General features: G+C 41.0%; 1 protein-coding gene across 1 annotated transcript; it reads left to right on the forward strand.

Annotated features, from left to right (window-relative positions):
- Positions 1-170: 170 nt before the first annotated feature.
- On the forward strand, positions 171-10,795 carry LOC107294939 (synaptic vesicle glycoprotein 2B; the record flags this gene model as incomplete). Its single annotated transcript, XM_015824217.1, has 9 exons — positions 171-304; positions 815-904; positions 2,372-2,482; positions 3,178-3,266; positions 3,964-4,128; positions 6,752-6,885; positions 8,545-8,745; positions 9,943-10,102; positions 10,612-10,795. Coding segments are annotated over 9 exons (1,268 nt in total), but the record flags the coding sequence as incomplete, so codon positions are not given.
- Positions 10,796-11,894: the final 1,099 nt, after the last annotated feature.

Genomic DNA, 11,894 nt, shown 5'->3' on the forward strand with positions numbered 1-11,894 from the left:
TCTATCTATCTATCTATCTATCTATCTATCTATCTATCTATCTATCTATCTATCTATCTATCTATCTATCTATCTATCATCTCCCAAAACCTTCAACCTGGAATGTCTGACATCTGTACTGGCCCTGATCCATTGTATTCTATTCTTCCTGTCCTCTTTCTCCCTTACAGGATGGGGGTTCAGTATGGGGACCCATTACCACTTCCACAGCTGGAGGGTTTTTGTGGTGGTCTGTTCCCTCCCTTGCATAGCGTCACTTGTGGCTTTGAAATTCATGCCAGAAAGCCCACGTTTTTTGTTAGAGGTAAGCAATCTGATCTGGAAAAGGAGACAAACGTATTTTATGTTGCACAGAGTGGGCAACCATGGGATCACTCTGAATCCTCTCCCCTTTTTTGGGACAGATTTGAAAAAAGGGGGTGCAAAGCAGAAACGTGCTTCCTTGCTAGTTTGAGACTGAAAGTTAGACAGAAGTCCAGAAATGGGCTTAACTGAGACTAAAAATAATAGGATGACAAACTCTACTCCAGCTACGAAAATATAGAAAGTTCTGTACACTGAATTCTCCTTTTCTCCATGTCAGAAAGAGAGATTGTTATGCAGGATTTTCTCTTGTGGCTAAAGATACAGATGCACGGCAGAGTAAAAAGGGGATAACTCTGTGCTAAGGCTCATAACATATGCTGAGTCAACAACAGCGTGCCTGGCTGAGGAATTCTGGGCGTTGAAGTCCACAAGTCATAAAAGGGCCAAGATTGAAGACCCCTGGTGTACAATATGGAACTTCTGACTTTCTCTCCTGTGGTTTTTCCAGATTGGTAAGCATGATGAAGCGTGGATGATCCTTAAGCAAGTCCATGATGTCAACATGAGGGCCAAGGGAGAACCAGAAAGGGTATTCACGGTGAGCTGGATCTAAATGATTTCTTCTTTCTCCTAGACCTAGACAGACTTGGGCCAAAGGGTAATCCATTTTTTGATAAATGCCCTGAATCAGATCTCTTCTTTAAAAAGATATCAGCATCACTGTGGACATTGTTTTTCCTTCAAGTCTCTTCTTGTGCTTTATGCCAAAGTGTAATCCCCATGTAATCTAAAGCAGACCTCCAGATGTCTTATGCTATGCTTCCTATCATTCTCATAATGACTCCTTGGGCTGAGGATGATGGGTGTTCTAGTTATAACACTTCTAGAAGGAACCAAGTTAATGGAAGGGCAAATTAGATGGTCATCTTTTTTCCCAGAGATGTCAATGTAGACCTCAAGCCAAATGTATGTGTAGTTGCTTTTCCCAACCTGGTAACTGTTGAGAAGATCTCACATCCACACTGAGGAGGGATCACTTAACTAGTAAATGGTAATAGTAATGAATAAAAAAAGACTTTCTGGGAAAATTGGGATGTTACCTCATAAATAAAAATGGATTAAAAACAAAAAACAAAACAAAAATGGCTCAGATCTTAGAAGATGTTGGTACTTTTGCCTGAAATCCTATAAATACGTTTTGTTCTGGTACGACAACAGATCTTAACAGGTATTCAATGAGAATGTCAAAATCTCGTTCAATTTTTGCCATTTTTAAAATGCCTGTATTTTAAAAATTATTATGGTTGGTCTCACAATCAGCCAGATGTTCAGACCAGATTTGGCATTTTTATTACCAATATTGTTATTATTTTGAGCATCCAATCCAACATGGGAAATTACATGATGGCAGCCAGAACCTGAATAAGTGACCATATCAGGAATTATCATTTCCTGTTCAATGTTCTTTGTGTACATATATGAGCTCCGCAAACTCTCTCTTGGAGTGGTTCCTTCCTTTTTTTTTAAATTATCATTTGTACATCCCAATCAAACCTGACGGTAGGAGATGCTGTAAGAGAATAGAAGATAAGTAAGTAAACGTGCCTCTTTCCTTCAGACCAAGGATCTTGGCCACATATTCATCCTTTCTAAAAGATGGAGTAGATCCAGAGAAAATGTTAGGTGCAGGGCTTTTTTTCTCATAGAACGCCCAGAACGGAGTTCCGGCACCTTTTTTGGATGGAACCTTGTGGGGTAGGCATGGAGGGTTGTATGACGTGTGTGAGTTCTGGCACCTTTTTTTTTTTTTTTTTTTTTTAGAAAAAAAGCACTGGTTAGGTGTATGTGCTTATCTTGAAGGAAACCCCCATTGAATGTGGCAACATTTTGTTTTGTGTAGTCCCAAACAATTCTGGCTTCCAGGGGATTAGCAGTTCAGACATGAGAATGGGCCGTATGCCTTCTTTAGCCTTTCTGAAGTTGCTAACACAAACTAGGCCACGTTTGAAGAGGCAGCTAGTGATGATGAGTTTTGTAAATTCTACCTCATTTTTTTCTTCTTCAGGTAGCTCAAATAAAAACTCCCAAGCAGGTTGATGAGTTTATTGAAATACAGAGCTCAACAGGAACATGGTACCAACGTTGGTTTGTTAGAGCCATGACTATCATCAGACAGGTATGGAATAAGGGTAACTAAGCAAAACACATCCAAGAGTTTGGATCCATACAACTCAACAACCTGAATTAGTAAAACACATACCGGTAACATGCAATGTTCAAACAAACAAGTCGTTTTATGGCTTAAGAAACAAACAAGTACATGAAGACAATGGCTAAGGTTGCTATCACACCTTCAGTCACAATTTAATATATTATAGGAAAGAAACAAACCAGTGAGCTGTGATGTCCTAATTCAACAATATATTCTGCTTTCCTTCCAATGAATAATCCTTGGGATGAAACTATTCTGGGATCTATGACCATGTGGTTGAAGATATTCTATGACCACGTGGTTGCATATTTTGCTTGGTCATAATTGTTTAACCATGATTTGTTGAATATGTCACTGTGGTCCATATATTGCCTTAAACTAAGATCAACCAAATCAAATCATATCCTAACACATGGTGTGATCCAACAAACATTAGTTCACACAAAACTGTCAGCCTATGAGTGAGGTTGATTAAACGTAAGAATTTTCACCTAGCTGAATGAATAGCTTAATTGAAGATGCCTTTTGTAATATGAAAGAAATCATAACAAATTATAGAATAAATTAAGGTCATCAATGTCACTGAATTAATTTGAGATTGCCACTGCTTTTACCAAGAGTTACTTATTTTTTGTGATTACTTTTTTTGGATTTTATAGGTAATGGACAATGTGGTTTATTGTCTGACAGCACAGTACAGAATGAACACACTATTACTGTCCGTTGTCTGGTTTTCAATGGCCTTAAGGTGGGTGTCTTAGCATTGTTGTTTTTTAGGTTTGTAGAACATTATCCTTCCTCTTTGATCTGCAGTGAGAATGTCCAACATATCAGCTATGAAATCAACGCTAGCTGATGCCTCCCTGCATATTTTTCAAAACTGAAATCTCTCGAAATTCTGCTCTGCAGAATCCCACCACAGGAAGGAAGGAAGGAAGGAAGGAAGGAAGGAAGGAAGGAAGGAAGGAAGGAAGGAAGGAAGGAAGGAAGGAAGGAAGGAAGGAAGGAGTGGTGGGATTTAAATATGTGAACAACCAGTTCTCTGTCTGGATGCCACTTCTGGAAGTTGATTCTGGGCCTGAGCAACAAAAAATTAGCTACCGTTTCTGCCGAAGTGCTGCGAACTGGCTGAATCCCACCACTGGATGAGACCATAAAGATTCAGATATGCAGTATATTTTGGAGGGTTGAACTGTTTTTTTTTTGGGGGGGGGAATAGCTTCTTTATGTAGTTGTACTTTAGAACCATTAGCCATAATAACAAAATAAAATAAAATGCCTACGCAGATCAGGGCAGCAAGTTTTTAATGTACATTTGGGGACTGGGAGTGAACTTACAGAATTTAGACACGTAGCCAGCTTCTGCTTCCAGTTTTAAAACTGTGGGAGACCTCTTTGGGTCAGCAAGAAAAGGAATGCAACTGATATTTTCAACTTCTCCACAGTTATTATGGCCTGATTGTCTGGTTCCCTGATATGATACGGTATTACCAAGAGGAAGCATATAAGTCGGAGAGGAAGACTTTCGAGCCAGAAGTAGTGAAGGATTTCACCTTTGACTTTAATCTCAGAAACCAGCGCTATGTGAATTGGACATTCAAGAATGACAGGTGAGTGTCCCAACCTGCAATGGTAGCAATAGCACTTAGACTTATATATACCACTTCACAGTGCTTTACAGCCCTCTCCAAGTGGTTTACAGAGTCAGCATCTTGCCACCCTCTCTGGCCACAATCCGGGTTCTCATTTTACCAACCTCGGAAGGATGGAAGGCTGAGTCAACCTTGAGTCAGTGAGAATTGAACTGCCGAACTACAGGCAGCCGGCAGTCAATAGAAATAGCTTGCAGTACTGCATTCTAACCACTGCCCCCTAATGATCATCCCCCTAAAGCTCTAGGGCTACACCATGTTATCTCAGATATTCCAAGTGGTGGAACTCATACAACAGGGGTCTTCAAACTTGGCCCTTTTATGACTTGTGGACTTCAACTCCCAGAATTCCTCAGCCAGGCACATGTGCCTGGCTGAGGAATTCTGGGAGTTGAAGTCCACAAGTCATAAAAGGGCCAAGTTTGAAGACCCTTGTCATACAAGGTGGAGATCCACCTTTGTATGTGAATCCTCTTCCAGCTCCAATCATTGACTGAGGGTTCAATTGAAAGAAGTTCATTGATCCAATCAATTCCTTCTCAGTAGTTAGATTTCATCTGAAACACATCCCAACTGGAACAGGGTTAAACCAACTTCTCCCCAGCAGCCATATCTTACTAACCAAGGTGCTAACTAATTCTTGACTCTCCTGATATAGACACTGAAGACTTAGAAAGGACTCACAAAAAAGAGAGAGTTTCCTTAGGCATCCCATCTCTTTTACTACTCAATTACTTCTTCCCTGCAACCACAGGGAGGACTTGAGTGTGAAAAATGAGCTAGATTGAGTTGATGGGTTGTGCCTAGAAAGTTCATATTATCTCTAGATTGAGAAAATGGCTCCAGAAAGCCCATCTCTTAATTAAGGGTCAACAGGGAGATACTCACTTTTAAAACTGGGGGGAGAAGATGAAGACCCTGGGTGTGTGTGTGTCTTCATACCATATTATGGTTTTATCCTACTCACTTCAGACACGATGTGCTATTTTAATAAACGGTATATTCCAATAGAAGAGAGAGCAGTATGTTAAATAATAATATAACTGATAACAAAAACTGATGGCCAGAAAAATCTTTATTGAAATACATTGCACATTTGGCTGATATGCAGCCAGCGATCATGTAGGGGTTAAGGGCTGCCATTAGGCCTTTAAATTAATTTAACTCCACTTAATATGATTATTCCGCATGGATGTAATACTTTTCTCCTTCTATTTGATTAAGTGAAAAAAAAAATCCTTCTAGATCAACTCATTTCTGGGGGCTACATGAACAGTTTCTTGTCAATACAGAAGTGGCTCGTTATTGCTTCCTTCATTGTCTGGCCTTTTGCCCAGACTTTCCTAACCCAAATGCTAACTAAGTTTGAACTGGCTTAGCACTTCAGGCGACCACCCAAGGTCGCCACAAATTGGAGACTTGGTTCCATTGAGTGATACCTTTTGAAGGTGGACATGACCTTGGAAGGAAAAGCTGGAGCCCAGACAATGATCTAATCCAGGGGTCTTCAAACTTGGCCCTTTTATGACTTGTGGACTTCAACTTCCAGAATTCCTCAGCCATATATATATAGTTATATAGTTATATCTTTAGTTTGGCTAGATTTTATTAAGTGTAAGCCCATAAAGATCTGATCTCAAGAGGATCTCACTGTGTCATTTGTGGCCTGACACCAGGAGGCACGAGGAGTCAAGCTCAGCTTGAAGGAAATTTATCTTTATTTTGGATGTCAGATTTTTTCTTTCTTTCCCTGTTTCTTCGAGCTGATGTCAACTTAAAAGAACTTTTTGGTTTTTATTTGGGGCATTCTGACCTCTCGTGGCAATATGAGAGACAGCAGTTCCTGTAGCCTTTTCTGTTGAAATTCATGGTTAGACTGCATTTCATGAGTCTCTTCTTTCTATATAGTGTCCAATCATTTAAAACCATAAATCACGAGCATATTTTCCCCAGTTTTCACTCACCAAGTCCAAAAGAGGCTTCCAGTCACCCATAAACACAGAGTGTTTAATACATATAAACTATAAACAATAAACTCTAATCAACAAAATTATCCTGTTCACCAAAATCTGTCAACTTCACCATCCATTCCTCCATAGTAGGTAGTATCGAATCTTTCCATCTTTATGCATATAATAATATTGCCACAGTCATCATAGATTGAAATAATTTCAAAACTGGGAACTTTTGAACATCACCTGGTTTCCCATTACAGCAGCTTCTTCTGGAATGATTTGAGTTATTTCCTCAACATCCCCACCCCCAGCCTTTAAAGAAAGTCTTAGCAAGCTTGATGGACTTTCCTTAACATCCAAACCCTCCAACCTTTCCACTAACAACAATGCCTTTGATTACCAGGTTTCTATAACTTGAAGAAACAAAGGGTTGCATTCTAAGTTTTAAGATGCTGGTTTAACTTTTTGCATCTTGGATGCATTCCGTAGTCTGTTCAATCAATTTATTAATTGATTGATTGATCTGTAGCCTGTTGTATTTCTTACCTCCTATTCTTTGCTGATAAAAAAAGGCTTTTTTTCTGATGAAGTATGATGGCAAGGTCTTAGTTCTTATCCATCCTCAGGTTCATCCAAATGAAAATGCGCGATGTGACTTTTGAGAACTCCCTCTTCGAGGACTGCCATTTTGAAGACGTGACATCCAGCGAGACCTTCTTCAAAAAGTGCACTCTGATAAACACCAACTTCTCTGACACAGGTAATGTATCGTAGAGGAGCACATGGGTACGCACGCACGCACACGGTGCTTCTGCACATCGGGGAGGGGAGCTCTTCATTTCTATAAAAGCAGAAGACAGAGAGCCAAAACTTTAGAGCAGAACTTGCAGGCAAGAGAAGGAGAATAATCACTGACAGAGACGAGGGTGGAAGGCCTGCACTGTATAGTCCAAAATAGTGAAGATGGCGGGCTGCCCTCAAACTGTTAGCATGAAGATCACAAATGATGACATGACCTTTCCATCTTGGTCTTGGGTTTGGCTAGTCTAAAGAAAAGGAGGACTAGGGGGGACATGATAGCAGTATTCCAGTATTTGAGGGGCTGCCACAAAGAAGAGGAGGGAGTCAAGCTATTTTCCAAAGCGCCTGAAGGCAGGACAAGAAACAATGGTTGGAAACTAACCAAGGAGAGAAGCAACCTGGAATTCAGCAGAAACTTCCTAACAGTGAGGACAATTAACCAGTGGAACAGCTTGCCTCCAGAAGTTGTGGGTGCTCCATCACTGGAGGCTTTTAAGAAGAGGTTAGACAGTCACTTATCTGAAATGTACAGGTTCTCCTGCTTGAGCAGGGGCTGGACTAGAAGATCTCCAAGGTCCTTCCTGTCCTGTCCTGTCCTATCCTATCCTATCCTATCCTATCCTATCCTATCCTATCCTATCCTATCCTATCCTATCCTATCCTATCCTATCCTAATCCTAATCCTATCCTATCCTATCCCACTCCATTCCTTCAAAAGAAAGAAAAAGGAATGTTTGGAATTTAGTTCAGGGGTGTCTGCAGAGTTTAGTCGAAATATTCAACACAACAGTCATGATGCAGCACTTGGGTTGCACCACTGAGCTCCAGTTGTGGAATCCAAGCTCTACCTGCAACCATAATTTAACTGAATTTGGATCACACCATCATAGCTCCCATGCTGAGTATTTTGATGAAACTCTGCAGACATGGCTGGACTAAGCTTCAAACATTCGCTTTTCTTTCTTTTTTTTTTTTTGGAGAGGATGGAAAGACCATGCCATCATTTGTGATTTTCATGCTAACGGTTTGATTTGGCAGTATTCAAAGGGCCATCAGACCAGGGCAGAGGACAGTTTCAACAACACAATCTAAGCCTTGTTCTTTTTGCAAAGTCGCATTAAAGCCACATGCGCATGGGTGAGGCTGGAACTGTGAACCCGTGACCGCCACCTTGGCCTGGATTGAAACCTCCCTGCAGCCATCCCATGACGATTTCTGATATCCCTTCTCAGAATAATGTATAGAATTAGGCTTCTAGATTGGGGATTTATGAAGCTCTGGGCCCAGTGATCTTTTTAAATACACTGCAATATGGGCCAGATAGTGAAATTGTGTAAAGATTACAAACTTCTGAAGAATTTTGGAGGCCTTGTTTGCCAGACCCCATATGACCTCATGGAAGATCACTTGCACTATTCCCTCATTCATTAAATTTCTCTCAGAAATGTAGAAGGTGGCAAAGCTTGTGTCCCTCATGGGTAGAGGTGCACTAAAAGTCACCCCAATAATTCTTACCCTCACAGTGAGAGGCTGTTGCCCAGCAATCTGAGCCACTGCAGATTTCTCACTTGCTTTGAAAGCTTCCCAGCAATGGTCATTCATGGTTTCCTTTTCACAGATCTCTACAAGCATAAATTCATTGACTGCGAATTTGTGAACATCTCTGACTTTGGGCAGAAGAGAGGTTGCCAGCTGGATTTTGAGACGGACAATGACTTCCTTATTTACCTGGTCAGCTTCTTGGGAAGTCTGTCTGTCTTGCCTGGTAATATCATCTCAGCTCTGCTGATGGACAAATTGGGAAGGATCAAGATGATCGGTGAGTGGGGGATGAATGGTAACAAAGGGGAAGGGTGGACTTGGTCGTCCTTTCGTGTGATGACTGCCATGTCTTGGTTGGAGAGCCAGGCACCCAGAGGTGGCATGCAATAGAGAGACACCTGGGACTGTTCAGGTTCCAAATAAGGGGTGGGAGTTGTGTATCTAAAGACTTTTCTGAAACAATCAACGAACAATGCAAAATCCCTTCCCTGTTGGGGAAAAAATGGCGCCTTCCTAAGAAAGCGGAGCTGTATATTTGTCTTCTTGGCATGATCATCTTCCCCAAGACTATTTCCTCCTTGGTGGATATTAAGCGAGGGGGCACAATGGTTCAATGCTTAAAGACACTGAGCTTGTCAGCCCGGGTTTGAGATCCGAGCTCTGCGCAATGGGCTGAGCTCCCGTCCTCTCCTCAGCTCCCGCCCACCTAGCAGTTCAAAAGCATGAAAGCGGATAAAAAGAGGTACCACTTTGGTGGGAAGGTCAGAGCATTCCGTGCAATCTTTGACACCCAGCCGTGCTGGCCGTAGGACCACAGAAAATGTCTTTGGACAATGCTGGTTCCCTTGGCCAAGGAACAGAGATGAGCGCCCTGCCCTGGAGGGTGCTGGAGAGGGAAACCTTTACCTTTAGATATTAAGAAGAAGACGGGGGCATAACTTCAAACTGACAGGAAAGAAGTTCGAAAGCAATGTCAGAAAGTATTACTTCACAGAAAGAGTAGTAGAAGCTTGGAACCAACCTCCAGAGAAGGTGGTGGGACAATTATCCGTAACTGAGTTTAAACATGCTTGGCATAAACACATATCCATCATCCAACAAAAAAATTAAAAATAAATTAAAATAAAAAAATATTTAAAAAATAATACATTAAAAATAAAACAAAACCAAAACCAAAATCTCAACGGAAAACTAGGTCTTTTTGTGCTGTCAGTTTTCTATGTTTCTAGATGAACTTTCATCCCAGTTTCTTTGCGTTGAAGTCGCCTGATCCAGAAAGGGCATCCAGGTTCTGTTCAGTTAGGACAGACCCAACAGGAAGTGTCTGCAGAGACATCAAGGAAGCCCTAATGCAATTAAACCCCTGCCCTTTGTACACTGTACATTTTAAAAGGATGAGCTTTTAATTGCCTACTTCTGGATGCCATCTTGACAAAGCTCATATTTCTCTCCTCCTTCTTGCCTTCTCTTGCAGGGGGGTCCATGCTGATCTCGGCAGTGTGTTGTTTCTTCTTGTTCTTTGGCCATAGCGAGTCAGCCATGATTGGATGGCAGTGTCTCTTTTGTGGCACGAGCATCGCAGCCTGGAACGCCTTGAACGTCATCACGGTAGAGCTGTATCCCACGCATAAAAGGTGATTCATTTTCGCTGACCTCTTTTCTGGAGAATCCTAGTTTCAAGGTCCCAGTAGCTTGTATCCTGTTGTATATTATTATTCGAATCATGCAAAAAATGTATTGCTTGAAAGCTCCTCTGAGTAATCTAGCCAACTTCCCCTTTCTCACATCTACTTTATTGTCCAGAAAGGAATTTTTATTTCTCTTCTGCTGTTCCTGCCTCTGCACCAAATGTTTCAAAGAGTTTCAAAGAGATTGCTCTACTATAATGAATTCCCCATAAACGAGGTTAGGAAATCCCTCTTGCAGGTTTCAGGATTCCGTGTTTGACACAAGATGCCTATTGAAATCTGGGTAGTTAGTTCTGGCTTCCTTGACGTGCCCAGTTATATGCAGGTGAAGGTGAAATAATTATTATAAATATTTAAAGGAATTGAAATGTTCATATGTTAAAGGAATTGAGTCTTGGATCTCTGGCTTTTGCATTCTGAAACCTTTCTATGATTTTTCTGTCCTTCTTATCTAGAGCTACAGCCTTTGGGATACTCACCGGCGTCTGTAAAGTTGGGGCCATCTTGGGAAACTCCATCTTTGCCTCTTTTGTTGGGATCACCAAAGTGATCCCCATTCTTCTGGCTTCTTCTGCTCTAGTTGGTGGAGGCCTCCTAGCCCTGCGGCTGCCAGACACGCGGGACCAAGTCCTGATGTGAGCAGCTTGAGGATGAAACACTATACCAGTCAACGGTGAAGAGACCTGTTTAGAAGAAAATCAAAACGTCTACCAATATTTCTCTGCCAATACCTCATATTTTGTGGGAAAAGGGGGAGAAGAAGAGACCTTCTATTGAAGGAAGGTTAAATCCTTGATTCTAGGACTGTTGTGTAGTGATGGTGGAGCCCACGCAGCCAGGCAAAATACATGATAACCCCCCCCTTATCTGACAAATATGTGCAAAGTTCTAATCAATAGCCATCACAGCCTGCTAGATTGGAGAAATTCATACATTAAAAGGAATGTATAAACATCAAGATAGACATCAATACAGATAGCTTGATATCTGTATTTCTACAGTTTCCCAGGAAATTGTTATATCTATCTATCTATCTATCTATCTATCTATCTATCTATCTATCTATCTATCTATCTATCTATCTATCTCTATCCATCTTATCCATCATTGCTCATCTCTCTAATTTCTCTCTATATATATCTTATCCATCTCTCTCTCTCTCTCTCTCTCTCTCTCTCTCTCTCTCTCTCTCTCTCTCTCTCTCTCTCTCTCTATCTATCTATCTATCTATCTATCTATCTATCTATCTATCTATCTATCTATCTATCTATCTATCTATCTCCATCCGTCCATCATCCATCATCTTCTCCTTTCTTCAAGAGCAAGATAGAATACATAACACTCCTNATCATGCAAAAAATGTATTGCTTGAAAGCTCCTCTGAGTAATCTAGCCAACTTCCCCTTTCTCACATCTACTTTATTGTCCAGAAAGGAATTTTTATTTCTCTTCTGCTGTTCCTGCCTCTGCACCAAATGTTTCAAAGAGTTTCAAAGAGATTGCTCTACTATAATGAATTCCCCATAAACGAGGTTAGGAAATCCCTTTTGCAGGTTTCAGGATTCCGTGTTTGACACAAGATGCCTATTGAAATCTGGGTAGTTAGTTCTGGCTTCCTTGACGTGCCCAGTTATATGCAGGTGAAGGTGAAATAATTATTATAAATATTTAAAGGAATTGAAATGTTCATATGTTAAAGGAATTGAGTCTTGAATCTCTGGCTTTTGCATTCTGAAAC

The sequence above is a fragment of the Protobothrops mucrosquamatus genome, unplaced genomic scaffold (assembly GCF_001527695.2).
Source record: "Protobothrops mucrosquamatus isolate PMUCROS unplaced genomic scaffold, P.Mucros_1.0 scaffold2162, whole genome shotgun sequence".
NCBI classification, from domain to species: Eukaryota; Metazoa; Chordata; class Lepidosauria; order Squamata; family Viperidae; genus Protobothrops; species Protobothrops mucrosquamatus.